This window comes from Somniosus microcephalus, chromosome 22 (genome assembly GCF_052327205.1).
Source record: "Somniosus microcephalus isolate GS21.2 chromosome 22, FLI_Smic_1.0, whole genome shotgun sequence".
NCBI classification, from domain to species: Eukaryota; Metazoa; Chordata; class Chondrichthyes; order Squaliformes; family Somniosidae; genus Somniosus; species Somniosus microcephalus.
In genome coordinates this window covers 51,595,369-51,615,475 of record NC_141008.1, presented here as the reverse complement: position 1 = coordinate 51,615,475, position 20,107 = coordinate 51,595,369, and the positions used below count along the sequence as shown (strand labels likewise).

The window sequence follows — 20,107 nt, the reverse complement described above, 5'->3', positions numbered from 1 at the left end:
TCCGGGGCATCCTTTCCTGCAACGTATGAGGTAGACGACGTTGGCCGAGTCACATGAGTATGTACCATGTACCTGGTAGGTGGTGTCCTCACGTGTGATGATGGTATCTGTGTTGATGATCTGGCATGTCTTGCAGAGGTTGCCGTGGCAGGGTTGTGTGGTGTCGTGGTCGCTGTTCTCCTGAAAGCTGGGTAATTTGCTGCGAACGATGGTCTGTTTGAGGTTAGGCGGCTGTTTGAAGGCGAGTAGTGGAGGCGTGGGGATGGCCTTGGCGAGGTGTTCGTCGTCATCGATGACATGTTGAAGGCTGCGAAGAACATGGCGTAGTTTCTCCGCTCTGGGGAAGTACTGGACGACGAAGGGTACTCTGTTGGTTGTGTCCCGTGTTTGTCTTCTGAGGAGGTCTATGCGATTTTTTGCTGTGGCCCGTCGGAACTGTCGATCGACGAGTCGAGCGTCATATCCCGTTCTTACGAGGGCATCTCGGAACTGTCGATCGACGAGTCGAGCGTCATATCCCGTTCTTACGAGGGCGTCTTTCAGTGTCTGTAGGTGTCCCATCGTGTTCCTCCTCGTCTGAGCAGATCCTGTGTATTCGCAGGGCTTGTCCATAGGGGATGGCTTCTTTAACGTGGTTAGGGTGGAAGCTGGAGAAGTGGAGCATCCTGAGGTTGTCCATGGGCTTGCGGTAGAGTGAAGTGCTGAGGTGTTCGTCTTTGATGGAGATTCGTGTGTCCAAGAATGAAACCGATTCTGAGGAGTAGTCCATGGTGAGTTTGATGGTGGGATGGAACTTGTTGATGTTATAGTGTAGTCTTTTCAGTGATTCTTCGCCGTGAGTATGACCCACCAGGTACATGGTACATACTCGTGACTCGGCCAACGTTGCCTACCTCATACGTTGCAGGAAAGGATGCCCTGGAGCATGGTACATCGGCGAGACCATGCAGACACTGCGACAACGGATGAACGGACACCGCGCAACAATCACCAGGCAGGAGTGTTCCCTCCCAGCCGGGGAACACTTCAGCAGTCAAGGACATTCAGCCTCTGATCTTCGGGTAAGCATTCTCCAAGGCGGCCTTCGAGGGGCACGACAATGCAAAATCGTAGAGCAGAAACTGATAGCCAAGTTCCGCACTCATGAGGACGGCCTCAACCGGGATAAGAAATAGGAGCAGGAGTAGGCCATACGGCCCCTCGGGCCTGCTCCGCCATTCAATAGGATCATGGCTGATCTGAATCTAGACTCACGTCCACTTCCCTGCCCTCTCCCCGTAACCCCTAATTCCCTTATCTGCTAGGAAAATGTCTATCTCCATTTTAAATTTATTTAATGTTACAGCTTCCACAGCTCTCTGGGGTAGCAAATTCCATAGATTTACTACCCTCCTGAGTGAAGAAGTTTCTCTTCATCTCAGTTTTGAAAGGGCAGCCCCTTATTCTAAGATTATGCCCCCTAGTTCTAATCTCGCCCATCAGTGGAAACATCCTCACCGCATCCACCCGATCAAGCCCCCTCACAATCTTATATGTTTTGATAAGATCGCCTCTCATTCTTCTGAACTCCAACGAGTAGAGTCCCAACCTACTCAACCTTTCCTCATACGTCAACCCCCTCATCTCTGGAATCAACCGAGTGAACCTTCTCTGAACCGCCTCGAGAGCAAGTATATCTTTTCTTAAATATGGAAACCAAAACTGCACGCAGTATTCCAGGTGTGGCGTCGCCAATACCCTGTATAACTGCAGCAAGACTTCCCTGTTTTTATACTCCATCCCCCTTGCAATAAAAGCCAAGATTCCATTGGCCTTCCTGATCACCTGCTGCACCTGCATACTAACTTTTTGTGTTTCATGCACCAGGACCCCCAGATCCCTTTGTACTGTAGCACTTTGCAGTTTCTCTCCATTTAGATAATAACTTGCTCTTTGATTTTTTTCTGCCAAAGTGCATAACCTCACACTTTCCAACATTGTATTGCATCTGCCAAATCTCTGCCCACTCACTTAGCCTGTCTATGTCCTTTTGCAGGTTTTTTATGTCCTCCTCACTCACTGCTTTCCCTCCCATCTTTGTATCGTTGGCAAACTTGGCTATGTTGCACTCGGTCCCTTCCTCCAAATCGTTAATATAGATTGTAAAGAGTTGGGGTCCCAGCACTGACCCCTGCGGAACACCACTAGTTACTGATTGCCAGCCCGAGAACGCACCATTTATCCCAACTCTTTGTTTTCTGTTAGATAGCTAATCTTCCACCCATGCCAGTATATTACCCCCAATCCTGTGATTTTTTATCTTGATCAGTAATCTTTTGTGTGGAACCTTGTCAAATGCCTTTTGGAAGTCCAAATACACTACATCCACTGGTTCCCCTTTATCCACCCTGTATGTTACATCCTCAAAGAATTCGAGCAAATTTGTCAAACATGACTTCCTCTTCGTAAAACCATGCTGACTCTGTCCTATTAAATTATGTTTATCCAAATGCTCTGTTACTGTTTCCTTAATAATGGACTCCAACATTTTGCCAACCACAGATGTTAGGCTAACTGGTCTATAGTTTCCAGCTTTTTGTCTACTTCCCTTCTTAAATAAGGGTGTTACATTAGCAGTTTTCCAATCTGCCGGGACCTTTCCTGAGTCCAGGGAGTTCTGGAAAATGATCACCAATGCATCCACAATCCCTACCGCCACTTCTCTCAAGACCCTAGGATGTAAGCCATCAGGTCCGGGGGATTTATCTGCCTTAAGTCCCATTATTTTACCAAGTACCACCTCCTTAGTGATTTTAATCGTGTTTAGCTCCTCTCCCCGCATTGCCCCCTGTTTGTCCAGTGTTGGGATATTTTTAGTGTCCTCTACTGTAAAGCCTGATACAAAATATTTGTTCAGCGTCTTTGCCATCTCCATGTTCCCCACCACTAGTTTCCCGGTCTAATCCTCTAAGGGACCAACATTCACTTTAGCCACCCTTTTTCTTTTTATATAGCTGTAGAAACTCTTGCTATCTGTTTTTATATTTTTTGCTAGTTTATTTTCATAATCTATCTTCCCTTTCTTAATTAATCTTTTAGTTATTGTTTGCTGGCTTTTAAATGCTTCCCAATCTTCTATCCTCCCACTAGATTTGGCTACTTTATATGCCCTTGTTTTCAGTCGAATACTATCCTTTATTACTTTACTAAGCCACGGATGGCTGTCTTTTCTTTTACTCCACTTTTTTCTCAGTGGAATATATTTATCTTGAAAGATGTGAAATATCTCCTTGAATGTAGACCACTGCTCTTGTACCGTCTTACACTTTAATCTGTTTTCCCAGTCCACTTTAGTCAATTCTACTCTCATATCTTCATAGTCTCCTTTATTTAAGCTTAGTACGCTGGTTTGAGATCCAACTCTCTCACCCTCAAACTGAATTTGGAATTCAACCATATTATGGTCACTCATTCCAAGGGGATCCTTTACTAGGACATTTTTTATTAATCCTGTCTCATTACACAGGACCAGATCTAAGATTGCCTGCCCCCTGGTTGGTTCAGTTACATACTGCTCAAGGAACCTGTCCCTAATACACTCTATGAACTCTTCCTCAATGCTGCCATGCCCAACTTGATTAGTCCAGTCAATATGAAAGTTAAAATCCCCCATGATTATAGCTGTTCCCTTATTACAAGCCCCAACTATTTCCTGATTTATACTCCGACCAACAGAGTATGCAACCTATAGACTACGCCCACTAGTGACTTTTTTCCCCTTATTATTCCTTATCTCCAGCCAAACTGTTTCACTATCCTGATCCTTTGACCAAATATCATTTCTGACTATTGCAGTGATTCCATCCTTGATTAACATAGCAACCCCACCTCCCTTTCCTTCCTGTCTGACCTTCCTAATTGTCAAAAAGCCTTGTATGTTTAGTTCCCAGTCATGATTATCTTGCAGCCATGTTTCTGTAATAGCCACCAGATCATACCCATGTGTAGTTATTTGCACTGTCAACTCGTCAATTTTGTTATGAATGCTGCGTGCATTCAGATAAAGAACTTTCAAATATGTTTTCTGACAATTTATTCCTGCTTTTACCCCTTTTACTACTTTACCCTTATCATTATACATTCTGTCCCTTCCTGACACGCTCTGGTTTTTAATTCCCCCACTGCTACCTTGCTCTATTGCCTTCTCCGCTGTCATTTTTATTTTTCGCTCTCTTGGGTTCATGTCACGCTACATGTAACCCCACCTGATGTAGGGTCATCCAGACTCGAGTCGTCGTTGGCTTGTTCTCTCTACACAGATGCGGCCAGACCTGCTGTGATTTCCAGCAAAAAAAAAATGTTTTTTTGTCTTTTTTGTTTTTCATACAGACCCCAGCATCTGCAACATTTGACCCCTTGTGATCCCCACCTCATTGTTCTTTGATGTAATGTTTTCCTGACTAACCTGTTTGGACACCATTCACACCTTTGATTGCTGTGATTATCTCTCTGCCGAGGTATGATAAATGGCAGTTAGAAAGATTACCTGTAATCATCTGGCATTATTCTCTGACTATATAAGCTGTGTCTTTATGCATCTCTCCACTTCACCTGACGAAGGAGCAGCGCTCCGAAAGCTTGTGATTTCAAATAAAGCTGTTGGACTATAACCTGGTGTTGTGTGACTTCTTACATAGAAAAATAGGAGCAGGAGTAGGCCATTCAGCCCTTCGAGCCTGCTTCGCCATTCAATAGGATCATGGCTGATCCTCTATCTCAATACCATATTCCCACTCTCTCCCCATACCCCTTAACACCTTTTGCATCTAGAAATCTATCTATCTCCTTCAATATATTTAATGAATTGGCCTCCACAGCCTTCTGTGGTAGAGAATTCCACAGGTTCACCACCCTCTGAGTGAAGAAATTTCTCCTCATCTCAGTCCTAAATATCCTCCCCCGTATCCTGAGACTGACCCCTCGTTCTAGACCCCCCAGCCAGGGGAAACATCCTCCCTGCATCTAGTCTCCTAGCCCTGTCAGAATTTTTCAATGAGATCCCCTCTCATTCTTCTAAACTCTAGTGAATACAGGCCTAGTCGGCCCAATCTCTCCTCATTTAACAGTCCTGCCATGGCAAGTATATCCTTTCTTAGGTAAGGAGACCAAAACTGCACACACTACTCCAGGTGTGGTTTCACTAAGGCCCGGTATAACTGTAGTAAGACATCCCTGCATTATCCCTGATTTTGGGGAGGGGGGGTGGTGGGGAAATAAGAGCATGGGTCTAACCAACATACAATTCGACAACTGGCTGCTGACTGGTACCGGTAGAGGCCTGGGAAGAGTTTGTCTGCATGGCATCCCAGTGAAGAAATGGTATACGGCGTTTCCAGGAAACCGCATGGAGGGAAAAGAGAACACTGCAAGAGGGCAACATGAAAGTAAAAGGTCCTCGATGCGAATTGCATATTACTGAGAACACAAGTAGAATTATAGCAACTAACGTTACCTGGTTAAACTGTAACTGGTGGATGATGAAACTGAGTCCCTCATGGGAGCAAGAGTACCCAGTCGCAAGTGGGCTGGCGATGAAAGGGCAGCAATTTAACCAGTGATTGGAACTATGGTCTAAATGCAATAAAAGAAAAGAAAGACTTGCATTTATATAGCGCCTTTCATGACCACTGGACGTCTCAAAGCGCTTTATAGCCAATGAAGTACTTTTGAGGTGGAGTCACTGTTGTAATGTAGGAAATAAATAATGGTGCCAACTTGGGGTTTGATGGTACCTTTGCATTGATTATTTGGCGCTACAAATGGCTAACATGATTATTCTATGTTGTATGCAAGGTCTTGGTTATGTACAGTTTTGGTCTCCTTACCTAAGGAAGGATGTACTTGCCATAGAGGGAGTGTAACGAAGGTTCACCAGACTGATTCCTGGGATGGGGAGAGGGGGATTGTTCTATGAAGAGAGATGGCGTAGACTAGGCCTATATTTTCTAGAGTTTAGAAGAATGAGAGGTGATCTCATTGAAACATACAAAATTCTTACAGGGCTGGACAGGGTAGATGCAGGGAGGATGTTTCCCCTGGCTGGGGAGTCTAGAACCAGGGGTCACAGTCTCAGAATAAGGGGTCGGCCATTTAGGACTGAGATGAGGAGAAATTTGTTCACTCAGAGGATGGTGAATCTTTGGAATTCTCTACCCCAGAGGGCTGTGGAGGCTCAGTCGTTGAGTATATTCAAGGCAGAGGTCGATAGATTTTTGGATATTCAGGGAATCAAGGGATATGGGGATAGGGCAGGAAAGTGGAGTTGAGGTAGAAGATCAGCCATGATCTTATTGAATGGTGGAGCAGGCTTGAGGGGCTGAATGGCCTACTCCTGCTCCTATTATGTTCTTAAATCAGAATTTTCTGGATGGTCAGCAACCTGATGGTAATGAATTGAAAGCCATGTATTACTGGCTTAAATCATTTTGGCTTCAAACTTGAACCCTGGCAGAGCTGACGCATTGCTACAGATGATCAGTGTGTCAGTAGCTGACATTGCCTCATAGTATACAGCTACAGTAAGTGTGTTGTCTAGGGAAAAGACCTTGCCATCTAAAGTCAACACCAAGTAGGGCACCTTGGAAACCATCTTTGTTATGATGATGCCGAAGGATTATGGCAGTCACGTAACTTGTTAGCTCCCAGAAAATAGCCTTATTCTAATTCTGTTGAGTCCTACACATCTGTCAGTTGTGGGGAAGTTACTGGAATCTATCATCAGAGACAGAGTGACTGAGCAAATGAAATTCAACTTAGTATATACTTTAGAAACTTGAGACTTCCATAGCAGGGATGAGATGAAAATGAGAGCTGTGCAAGGGACAATAAATTGGAGTGCCAATGAGTGAGTCCATGTACAGTGACCCCCAACTGTGACACCAGATAAGACTGGAGGAGGAACGTCCATCTCTGCTTCTCCATTCAGAAAGAACCTGCATTTCCTCTATTACAGCAGCCTGGAGGGCTTACATTATTAACTTATGGACTTTAGTACAATTGTTAGAAACTGTGGCTCAGTTGGTAGCACCCTTGCCTCTAAGTCAGAAGGTTATGGGTTCAAGTCCCCCTCTGGAGACTTGAGCACTAAAATCTAGGCTGACACTCCAGTGCAATACTGAGGGAGGAGTGATTCATTGTCGGATATGCTGTCTTTCGGATTAGATGTTAGACCGAGGGCCTGTCCACCCTCTCTGGTGGATGTAAAAGGTCCTATAGTGCTATTTTGAAGAAGAGCAGGGGAGTTCGCCCCGGTGTTCTGGCTAGTATTTATCCCTCAATCAACATCCCTGAAACAGATTATCTGGCCATTATCACATTGCTGTCTGTGGGAGCTTGCTGTGTGCAAATTGGCTGTAATGTTTCTTACATTACAACAGTGAATACACTTCAAAAAGTACTTCATTGGCTGTAAAGCGCTTTGGGACATCTGGTGGTTGTGAAAGGCACTATATAAATGCAAGTCTTGAGTTTTGGAATTAAATATTTGTGAACTATTATGGTATAAACGGAGCCACTTTCAACCAAAAATAGAACAATCAGAAATCATGATTACTATTGAACTTGCCTTACTGCTACTGTTTGATTTGAAGTCATGTTCTGGATTTATCTCTTCAGAGACGTACAAGAAAAAAACCCAGTAGTCACTTCCTTTTGAGGCTGAATAGCTCTGGTTTCTCTAAGTCTTTTCTCCTACATCAAGTGCTCTGAGGTAAGAATGTACTGCCTCCGGGGCTTAAATGTCTCCCTTGTGTCTTGATTGAAACTGGAGAATACTCTAGATGTGGTCTGACCAATGCACAGTAGTGTTCAAGAATGACATCTCTGATTGTACTCTACTGGGTTGGTTATATAGTTTAGCAATCAATTTGCTTTGTTGATGGATCTTAATTTGAGCCTGGACAGTCCTCTGGGATTGGGGTGAGATGGGGCAAAGGGTGGTTTGGTCTGTCTAGACTTTACTACTCCACACCCTCCCGCTACAACACTGGCATCTATCCGATAATGTGGAAAACTGCCCAGGTATGTCCTGTCCACAAAAAGCAGGACAAATCCAACCTGGCCAATTACCGCCTCATCAGTCTACTCTCAATCATCAGCAAAGTGATGGAAGGTGTCACCGACAGTGCTATCAAGCAGCAATTGCTCACCAATAACTTGCTCGCTGATGCCCAGTTTGGATTCCACCAAGACCACTCTGCTCCCGACCTCATTACAGCCTTGGTCCAAACATGGACAAAGGAGCTGAATTCCAGAAGTGAGGAGAGAGTGACTGCCTTTGACATCAAGGCAGCATTTGACCAAGTGTGCCATCAAAGAGCCCTAGTAAAACTGAAGTCAGTGGGAATCGGGGGGGAAAACTCTCCACTGGCTGGAGTCATACCTAGCACAAAGGAAGATGGTTGTAGGTCAATTATCACAGCACCAGGACATCGCTGCAGGAGTTCCTCAGGGCAGTGTCCTAGGCCCAACCATCTTCAGCTGCTTCATCAATGATCTTCCCTCCAACATAAGGTCAGAAATGGGAATGTTCGCTGATGACTGCAGTGTTCAGCGCCATTCACAATTCCTCAGATAATGAAGCAGTCCATGCCCGCATGCAACAAGACCTGGATGACGTTCAGGCTTGGGCTGATAAGTGGCAGGTAACATTTGCGCCACAAGTGCCAGGCAATGACTATCTCCAACAAACGAGAGTCTAACCACCTCCCCTTGACATTCAATGGCATTACTATCGCCGAATCCCCCACTATCAACATCCGGGGGGGAGGGGTCACCATTAACTAGAAACTTAACTGGACCAGCCACACACACACTGTGGCAACAAGAGCAGGTCAGAGGCTAGGTATTCTGTGGCGAGTGTCTCACCTCCTGACTCCCCAAAGTCTTTCCACCATCTACAAGGCACAAGTAAAGAGTGTGATGGAATACTGTCCACTTGCCTGGATGAGTGCAGCTGCAACAACACTCACAGAAACATAGAAGATAGGAGCAGGAGTAGGCCATTCAGCCCCTCGAGCCTGCTCCGCCATTCAATGCGATCATGCCTGATCATCTAAATTCAGTACCCTGTCCCTGCTTTCTCCCCATACCCATTGATCCCTTTAGCCTTAAGAAATATATCCAACTCCTTCTTGAATATATTTAATGAATTGGCCTCTACTGCCTTCCGTGATAGAGAATTCCACAGGTTCACCACTCTCTGGGTGAAGAAATTCATCCTCATTTCTGTCCTAAATGGCTTACCCCTTATCCTTAGACTGTGACCCCTGGTTCTGGAGAAGCTCGACACCATCCAGAACAAAACAGCCCACTTGGTTGGCACCCCATCCACCACCTTAAACATTCACACCCTTCAACACCGGCCTACCATGGCTGCAGTGTGTACCATCTACAAGATGCACTGCAGCACCTCCCAAACCCCTGACCTCTTCCACCTAGAAGGACAAGGGCAGGAGGCGCATGGGAACACCACCACCTCCAAATTACACACCATCCTGATTTAGAAGTATATCGCCAATCCTTCATTGTCAAAATCCTGGAACTCCCTCCCTAACAGCACTGTGGGAGCACCTTCACAAGAACTGCAGCGGTTCAAGGCGGCGGCTCACCACCACCACCTTCTCAAGGGCAACTAGGGATGGGCAATAAATGCTGGCCTTGCCAGCGACGCCCAGATCCTATAAGCGAATAAAAAAACAAATAAAACTCCTGGCTGGCCTTCCACGTTCTACCCTACGTAAACTTGTCGTCTAAAACTTGGCTGCCCGTGTCCTAACTTGCACCAAGTCCCATTCACCAATCACCCCTGTGCTCGCTGACCTACATTGACTCCCGGTTAAGCAATGCCTAGATTTCAAAATTTTCATCCTTGTTTTCAAATCCCTGAATGGCCTCACCCCTCCCTATCTCTGTAATCTCCTCCAGCCCCACAACTCCAAGATATCTGCGCTCCCCTAATTCTGCCCTCTTGAGCATCCCTGATTATAATCGCTCAACCATTGGTGGCTATGCCTTCTGATGCCTAGGCCCTAAGCTCTGGAATTCCCTGCCTAAATCTCTCCACCTCTCTTTCCTCCTTTAAGACGCTCCCTAAAACCTACCCCTTTGACCAAGCTTTTGGTCATCTGCCCTAATTTCTCCTTATATGGCTTAGTGTCAAATTTGATCTTTTGGGGCGTTTTATTATATTAAAGGTGCTCTATAAATACTTGTTGTCTTATAATTTGTTAATGTCAACACAAGCCCAGTGGAGGCTATGCATGTGGATAAGATGTGACCAAATGGTTCTTCCTGATTTAAAACTGCTAAATGTACAATGGAGGCTGCACACACTCTCCCATGTGCAAGATCCAGGCCCAAGGTAGATTAGTGGGAAAATGGGGAAGCAGCTGAGAGAGAAAGTGAGCTCTGGCTTGCACTGATTATGCTGGAGGAGGATATCGCTATGGTGGGCACACCTCGGTAAAGCCCTTTGCAGGAAGACCTGGATTAAGCAATAGGTGATGAGTAAGACTGATGAGTGGTACGGGACTTGGATATTTGGAACACTAAGGGGGCTGGCATGATACAAGCTGTCCTTTCGCTATGCTGAAAGTAGATGTTCACTGTCTAGCAGATGAAGAAGCTCTTGGACTTGGGAGGACAGCTGCTGGAAGGTATACCTTGGCAACTAGATACACGATATTAGGCACAGGAAGATCAAGGCTGATCTTTGTTTGACCTCAACTCCACTTTCCCGCCTGATCCCCATATCCCTTGATTCCCCAAATCTATATCTCAGCCTCGACTATACTCTAACTCAACATCCACAGCCCTTTGGGGTAGAGAATTCCAGAGATACACAATCCTCAGTGAAGAAATTCCTCCTCATCTCAGTCTTAAATGGCTGACCCCTTATCCTGAGTCTATGCCCCCTAGCTCTAGACTCTCCAGCTAGGGGAAACAGCCTCTCAGGATCTACCCTGTAAAGCCCCCTCAGAATCTTGTGCGTGACAATGACCATTTATCCAATACTCCACGCCTACCACTATTGGGTTCCAGAGAGGCAAGCAACTGCTTCTGAAATTCTGCACTACCAACTGGTGTAACTACTTCAATATGTTCATGCTGTGGTCCAAAGGCCCCATACAAAGAATAGTGATAATTACAGGGAGTTTTCTTCCATTAAATTCATAAAAAGCACTCCTGGCCTGCTAATTTACACGTGGGAGATTGGTATAATAATTCAGTGCTCAGGGCAGAAGTCTCTCAGTTCTACATTCAAACACAAAATAAGAGATACAGGCAGAAATAGGAACTGTTTTACTAAAGCTTCAGGGGCTGTGGTCCACAGTTTGATTACCCTCGTGCTAAATAGTAGAACCTACTGAATTTATATTTTAAAAAATCAAACTCATGACATTTGCACTAAAAGATCTTTGGAAGTAGGTTTGAAGGTTACGAAAAAGGGGTGGGTTGTACAAATCAGATTTGAAATGCACCAATCTAACCAGAGTTCTGTAAGAGAACATCTAATCTTCAGTATGTGGTGACAAGGGCTGGATTAAATTCTGCTGAATGGTTTGGGGATTTCTCATCTTAAAGCTACAGTGAACCTGTGAACAACTAAGGAGATTGGTTCAACAGATAGTCCCTTAAAAGCGGATTCCCTGCAGATTATTGGAATCCTTAGTGATAAATGTGTTGAGTTTATTTTAAATAGGTTACGAAAAATAATCGCAGCTTAAAGCTGTATATTCATTGCCAATCTGTTTAGGAAAATTGTCATCAGACAAGCTTGGAGAGGGTCAGTTGGAGGGAAATTCCCTTAAAATGTATTGGCTTCCTCTCACTGGCCTGGTACCATGATCACGTTAATTTGCAGCATTTCCCCCTAAACTTCCCCTGGTTTCTGCTAAACAAATAGCTTCATGATTTCAATTAGTCAATAAAAGGGTTAACGGCTCCATGAGCAAGTGTTTTTTTTGTACATTTAGGTAGTTTTTAACTGGCTGAGTAAATAAAGAATGCTGACTGAAGACAATCAGAAGTAAACAGCAAGTCAGTGTCAGATAAATCACTTTATTTATCATTCTTAAAATCTAAATAAGACTTGGGGAAGAGAAATATTCATTTCACATTTCCCTTACACCACATATTCTACCAAGCAAGATAAACCAAATTTAAAAACCACAACCATTAAAAGAAATTACTTAATGCAAAGCAAACCTGAAAGAAGAATCTGAGAATGCTTACTCATCGAAAGTCGATTAAAACACTTATTTTTTGGTTGGTAATTTCATTTAAATTGAACCCCAACCCCCCCACCCCCCCACCATGAGCAGATCTAATAAAATCCAGACAGGATTCCTGTTTTGGATCCACAACCTGTTAGGGCTACACTTATACTGTGCTGGTGAGACTTGGCAGCTACAGAATCCGTTCACAGCCAGCAGCCCCCGCTTTACTCTGTCTGGCTGGAATGGAGCCCTGTGCCTGTTTGCTTGCACGCACTCAAAGGATCCACCTCAATTAGGACATTGAGTGTTTTTAACGCGCAGGTGGGAGCGAATACTTTCTTGAAACATTTTTAAAAAATCTCTACTCAAGCTTGTAAAGGATATCCACCAGAGGTAGTGGGCTTCCGGAGTGTGAGGGGAGGGGATCGCACCTCACTACAGTGAAACAGAAGTGGCAACATATGGCATCATAAGATTTTATTAATGACTCCACATTTTCTTTATCCAACCCCTTGGGTTTTTTTAAAATCTAGGCAGGTGGTGATACTGCGTTAGTGAGAGGCAGGTTGCGTTCTACTACTCTCCCCTCCATGCCACTGCCTCCGTACTCTGAGGAGTGATGCTGTGTGGATGGGAAGAAAATAATCAGAGGGTGAATTGTCACTACACTACACTCATTCTCTTTGTGGCACACCAAGAGTGAGGAGTCCTTGGAGAAAGATCACATCCCTGTGGTATAAGTGGCCCAGGAATTATGATGCGGTGGTTGGGGAAGGGGTGCGTTTTCTTTTTTTAATAAAGCATTATCTTAAGTACTTAAAGCAAAACTCTTGTAGAATTGATAAATTATTGATTAATAAAAACAAAAGAATGTGTGAAACTACATGTGACTATGTAAACTCCTGTCTCAGTATAGAATAACATCTCTGATAAGGCAGTGTGGTGTTTTAGAACTTTACACTGCATGGATTTTGTTCCCACCCTTTCCCCAACACTGAAGAAATGTGATTCCCTGAGGCACAGGATTTGAAGTAAGGGGCAGGAACAAAATAATCATCCAGTGAGTCCAGCCCCCACGTTACTGAGGAAGGATGTTCTTGCTATGGAGGGAGTGCAGCGAAGATTCACCAGACTGATACCTGGGATGGCAGGAATGACGTATGAAGAGAGATTGGGTCGATTAGGCTTATATTCGTTAGAGTTTAGAAGAATGAGAGGGGATCTCATTAAAACTTATAAAATTCTAACAGGACTAGACAGACTAGATGCAGGAAGGATGTTCTCGATGGTGGGGGAGTCCAGAACCAGGGTCACAGTCTAAAGATAAGGGGTAAGCCATTTAGGACAGAGATGAGGAGGAATTTCTTCACCCAGAGAGTGGTGAACCTGTGGAATTCTCTACCACAGAAGGCAGTTGAGGCCAACTTATTAAATATATTCAAGAAGGAGTCAGATATATTTCTTAAGGCTAAAGGGATCAAGGGATATGGGGAGAAAGTAGGGACAGGGTACTGAATTTGGATGATCAGCCATGATCTCATTAAATGGTGGAACAGGCTCAAAGGGCCGAATGGCCTACTCCTGCTCCTATCTTCTATGGTTCTATGTTTCCTCTTGCACTGCAGTGATGCTGGTTTCAGACAGGGAGCAATACTGCTAATTTGACCACCTGAGCACTTCTTCATGCCCAGCCAGACGGCCCACTGGAGCGGCACCTGGTCTCGGACTGCTGGGTGATGGAGGCAGAAAGGGACCTTAATCCAGAATTATACCGTCCTATTTGTGCATTGCTATGAAGCCAAAACCTCTAGTGAGACAAAAGTGGCAGCATACCTGCACTCGAGTTCAGGAGGATCTACCCAGTCAGAATAGGGAGGGGAGGAGCCAGCCTTGGTAAATATCAAGCATTATTGGAGAAAAGTGATTATCTTCACCCAGATCCACAGGTGCTCTTGGGAGATGACTGGATAGTGGTTAATTGCAGAAACCTTGGCATTTCCCTCCATTATTGCAGAAATCAACTATCAGTACTGTTAATTTGTTTTGAACACACTTTAAAAATATACATTTCAGGTTCTCAATTAATACAAAGTGAAACTGTTTCTTCCAACGATGTCCATCATAATTCGACTGAATTAAAAAGGTTCTGTGAATAGATTTGAAGGCAAGTCTTGTGGTTTCAATGTTAACTTTCATAACTAAACTCATTTGATTTAGACTCTGCCATTTTCTTTCTATGCCCTCAGCCCATTTCCCTCCCTGTTGAATTGGTTGATGTTACCAAGAGGTAGAAGTGTGGTTTTTTTGGTGGGAAAAGAGGGGGGGGGGGGGTGGGTTGTTCTCAGGTTTACCCAGTTATTGATGTCCAGCATTGCAACTCTAACCTGAGTGTAACATAAACCTGGCACAACTGTGATGGGCTGAATGGCCTACTCCTGTGCTGTCATTTCTATGATTTTATGAACCCATTCACACTCATATCTATCCCTCCAAATGTAATAGTTTCTGCACACAACTGACACATCTGCCTTTCTACAGTACTGTATATGAATTCCATTACTCGGGTTTACTTGCAAGAGTTTGAACTCCTAGCAAATGTCTCCTTTCGCTCTTTTCACCCTGTTGCAATTAGGCCCTTTCTTTAATTATCACAGATTGGTTTTCAACATTTTATAACTTGGGTCACTGAACTCTGACCTGTCCAACACTTTCTTATATAATTGCACCATCACACTGTTTGCACAAAAGTAGTTGAAGAGGATTTGTTTTCTTAAGCATAAGTTCATTATATTCACGTCCAATAGTCCTGGATGGCAGGCCATTGGAATGAAAGTTTAATCTCCAAAATAAACTCTTTTGTGCTAAGAAAATAAACATCTCCAGGTCTTTGTGACTTGGTAAGGGTTATGCCATCTGTGATGTTGCATCAGCAGATTTTTTAACACCAGTTGCACAGCACTGCCAATCTGGTGGCCTGGAATTTCCAACAAGACTTCCTTAATTAATTAGGAATTCTTCAGGAGAAAAAACAGCAGAAATATTTGGGGCACTGAATGAACTATTATGTGAAAATGTTTAGTAATTATCTGGGATAGACGGAGTGTGGTTCTCAGCAACTTCCCACTAATTTCAGTAATACTTAAAAAAAAAAAAAAATTTAAAAAAAATCCAAACCCACACCTGATTCTTTGGAATCTACAGAGAACACCTGTAGCCAAAATTCAATTAATATTTTTGAGATTTAAACACTATTTCCAACTTGGAATTGGAAAGGGGTGGGGGGAGAAGGTGTAATACAAACTGTAATAAATGAGTACATTTAATATACAAGTTTCAACAATCATAAATCAAAATATTCTGATTTAAGTCAAATGATGTCCATTAACAAAATAAAGCATTTATCTTGAAATGGTTTTTATTACGAAAAGTTTTTTTTTTTTAAAAAGCTCTCCTTCCTCTGTACTAAATATTAGCAAATCTTGGTTGCACATACTGTCCTATTCCAATGATGTTGGCCATCAGAGGGACTCCGTCAGCTGGTTAATAAATCTGTAGATGGGTGGAGGTTGCTCCGTCTCGCCAAGCCTGAATATAGTCCAAGATGACAGTCCGACACAGGGGGCAAGTCTTTTCTCGATTGAACCAGAGCGAGATGCACTCCTCGCAGAATATATGCTGCAGGACAGAAAGGAAAAGAAAGGAATTCAGAAGAGCTCAAGGTAACGCATCTCTCAATTTTATTTTATTTTCTCTCGTTAAGACATTTACCTGACAGATGAGGAGGATAGGTTCTCTGAATTCTGTCTGGCAGATGGGACAAATATCTCCTGCATCACTGCACTGGTGCTTGCTGGCTGCAATCCCATAGTGCTTCAACAGAAGAGTGTGATTTTGGTTAATGGTTTTATTAGTTGAGTATCTCCATATTGTAAAAATCTAAAAAAAAATCAATGTTCCCTCTAATTTTTTTTCCATGCGCGGTCTCTTTAAATTTGCTGCACAGCCACGAATGCGCAGTCTCTTTTCCAGCGGCAACAGCTGATGAGCGGCCTGCGCGGGACCTCCAAATCGATGCGCGTATACGCCCACTCTTCCTGTCATCAATTTTTATATCAAATGTTAACATTGAAACCTTCTAGGTAAACATTTAGAATGGAAATCCTGTATGTAAACAGTTGCCTGTAACGATGTAATTGCATGTTCTCGCCAGTAGGTGACACAGTAGAGCACATTAAAAAAAAACTCCAATTGACCACAAGCAATTTTCTAGTACGTTTTTAAAAAAAAGACTGGACTGAGTAACTGTGTGTCACCCAGGGAAATTAAAGATTAAGAAACATTATAGAACTATACCAAACTTCCCTTGAACAAAGGTTGGGAAAAAATATGCTATAGGTCAACATAGATACCAATCGTCATGATTCACTTTTCCAAGTACACTGAATCAACTTCTAGTAAACTGAATATTACAAGCAGTCCAACTGCTAGACAAGCTAAATATCCAATTGGGTTTATTTACAGTTAAATTATACAAAGCAGTCAAATTTAAACTGCAAAATGTACAGTCAAACTACAGAATTTTTTTTTTTTTTTTTTTTTTTTTAAATAAAACACATTTTGCTCAGTCCTCATTGGACATTTAGTTCCCCAGCGAACTTCTCAAAAACATGTCTGCTGGCTTGTAATCACGTAAAAGTGCGGACAGCCCCCAGAGCCCAGAAATAGGACCAATACATTAGAGGGACTTGCTTTCATAAATCTCTTTGAAATTCATGCCCCTGCATCGGATAAAATCCTACAGCACTGAAGGAAGCCTGCGCTGGCTCTTGGTCCTACTGCCCAGCTTTATTCCCATAACCCTGCAAATTGGTCCTCTTCAAGTACATGTCCAATTGCCCTTTGAAAGTTACATTGATGTTGCGATGTTCTTCAAAATCTCCACCCCACACCACCCCCCCCCCCAAAAAAAATTGCAGTTGAACCTTAAACAGGTGGGCACCAATGTTCCAGTAAAGCTGTGTAGCCGCACAGTGGTCTGGAGGTCGCGCACAAGCCACGTGCCGGTTTTTAAAATGGAATACATCAATCGCGCCTGTGCGGAAATCTAAATGGTCCGCGCAGCCCATTAAAGGGGCCACGCACCCAAAAGAAAATTAGAGGGAGCACTGGTGGGCACAGGTTCATACAAGTGTTAGACACAAGTTCCTCTTCAAACAGAGTGATCACTGTGTGACATGGACTTCCAGGTAGGGTAATGGAAACAAAAACCCTGAATTGCTCAACAGTTGGACATCATAATGGAGGCACACGCCTCCCCGCTCCACAATGGATCAGCTCAACCGCATACATTTTGTGAATGGTTTCCAGAATACTATGGGTTTTTGAGTCTAATCGGGTGGGGTGAGTAACCTAGTTATCTTTAGAGGTCGAGGAGAAATTTGAAAATTCTGTTGGAAGTTCTGTTTTGTGGTTTGCCAGATAAAGCAGGGGAGTGTGCAATGACGCAAACTGCTTAAGGGCCATTAAAGGAGGCAAATATGCGGGGGGGGGGGGGGGGCGAGTTTCCATTCTGCTTTGATTTCTGTATATTCAAATAATAATGGGTGACTACTAGCTGCAGTGTCCCAAAGTGCCCAAGAGATGGCAGCAGCTGAACATTTTATTTGCATCCACAGTCACTATCTGAAAAAAATGACCATTTGGAGGGGATGGGGGGGGGGGGGGGGGGTGGCGGGGAAGACGTTTAGTTTTACCAGAACGTAATATTGTACTTCCTCACCGGTTTGTGGTACAAATTCTGCAGAGCTCTCCTGAAACTGCTCCACCGACCATAAACACCAAGGAGCTGAGGATCAAAAACAAGGGGTCAGAAACAATTACTGTGAAAATGTTATTTCTCTCCCCCGCCCCCCACCATCCCAATTCACATTACAGGAAACTCTCTGGTATCCGGCACCGACGGGACCGGGATGGTGCCAGTTGATTAAAAATTCCGGATGACGGAGAGGGTTATCTACTGAGGCTATTTTTAACAGAGTCAGTCTCCTGTTATTGAGGTGTTCGGACTTCTGACAGTGCCAAGAAGCCGAGTAGTGGCAGTTTGGAGAACTACCCACACTGACTAACTCAGCCACCGCGGGAGGCTCGGACTCGGCAACATTTCCAGTTATTGAGGTGTTTTCGGAGTATGAATTTTGCCGGTTAATAGAGAATTCCGGATATTTAGGTGCTGTTTAAACGAGAGTTTACTGTAGTATATTTCAGGAGGTTCCCCTGCAATAGGGTGGTGGTGGGGTGGGGGCTGGTCCAATCAGTCATAGATTCAGTCACTGTCTTCTGATGTCAGCCCAGCTTGATGTCAGCCCAGCTTGATGAAAATTAGGTAGATAGCACAGCTGCCACGAGACAAATTTGTCAAGTGTTTCCTACCCTCCAGTTAGCTACTGTGAACTCCTCGGCATGGAGAACGAATCAAATACACTGCATTTCTGTCAGCAGAACTGTCAGTGCACCATCTTAATTGCTACACTGCTGAGTCACCGAATCGACACTCAACAGTTTCACAGGAACAAAGTGCCTTTAGCCCTTCTCTGTCAGCACTAACTGAAACATTATAATGCTGACGTTTATTATTTCTTTCTCTCCCCCACCCCCCTCCCAAAAGCACCAGAGGGAATTGAGGAGTGTGCCAATATAAAAGTTTACAGCACAGGAGGATACCATTCGGCCCATCATGTCTGTGCCTGATGACCCCTCATCTCTGAGGCTCCCAACCAAAGAAAATAGTTTTTTTTTAAATCTAATTTACTTTATCAAAATCTTTAGTAAATTAAAAAAAAATCCCCAGTGAATCTCCTCAATCTTAGCTACTCCAGTGGAAGTCATCCCAGTATCTGGTTAGAATTTGATTCAATGTTGTTGCCTGCTTTAACCAGCCGCTGGCAAGTATATAACCACAATACATAGACTCACCAGGATAATGCCAGGGATGGAAAACTATAACGATGTATAGAGACTTGAGATACTGGGACGATTTCCACTGGAGTAGAGAAGGTTGAGGAGCTTTGGTGGAGGTTTTTTAAAATTACAAAAAAGGTTTTGATAAAGTAAATAGATTTAAAAAAAAACTATTTTCTTTGGTTGGGTGGAGAGAGCCTGAGATGAGAAGTTATCAGGCACAGACACGGTGGGCCGAATGGCATCCTCCTGTGGTGTAAACTTCTATATTGGCACACTCCTCAATTACATCTCTTTCATGGAATGAAAGCACCAAGCCCTGAATGAAATAGGGAACTCTGGACACATACGGCTGCATATAGTGACACCACTATTCCCGGCCAGAATGGAGATGATTGGTTAATTTCCCCCGTCAATCGTACCTGGAGACCGCACTGCTGTAAGTGAATGGGATTGATTTTACGCACATCATTTGTATTATGTAACTATCCTCCACTCACTGCATCTTTCTGGAGAAAGTACCCTGCTTTTATCGGGAGGCATTGCTGCAGTTTCGGTCATGAATTTGGTTTGCTGCAGTTTCTTAGAGATTCTTTTTAAATAGATTCTGTAGACTGTTTGCTGTAGTTCACTGTCTAAATAGTGTCCATTTGCTGTGCAAATAGTCTTTGCTGTAAAATAGAGGGTTTGCTGCAAGTCCTGCCTTAGGTCCCGCCCCATCATTGGCTGATCGTGCAACTCATTGGCTGACACAGTGGTCTCAATGGACACAGTCTGCACAAATACAGGCCTCCCAACCATGAATAATAATATTAAAGTTAATGCTAATGGTGCATTAAAATGCAAGGATTGCTTCAAATAAGTATATTTTTTTTACAAGCCTTAGTTAAATT

The 20,107-nt window shown here is 43.7% G+C and overlaps 1 protein-coding gene across 3 annotated transcripts in view; it reads right to left on the bottom strand.

Annotated features, from left to right (window-relative positions):
* Positions 1-12,079: 12,079 nt before the first annotated feature.
* The window catches only part of rnft1 (ring finger protein, transmembrane 1), a 28,792-nt gene continuing 20,764 nt past the window's right edge, over positions 12,080-20,107 (bottom strand). For all 3 annotated transcript variants that reach the window (XM_085964705.1, XM_085964706.1, XM_085964707.1), the window contains exons 7-9: positions 18,037-18,102; positions 16,026-16,127; positions 12,080-15,932 (exon numbers count right to left, since the gene is read on the bottom strand). In XM_085964705.1, the coding sequence (XP_085820831.1) occupies positions 15,798-15,932; positions 16,026-16,127; positions 18,037-18,102 (303 nt within the window). In that variant the 3' untranslated portion in view covers positions 12,080-15,797. The remainder of the gene's footprint in view (positions 15,933-16,025; positions 16,128-18,036; positions 18,103-20,107) is intronic.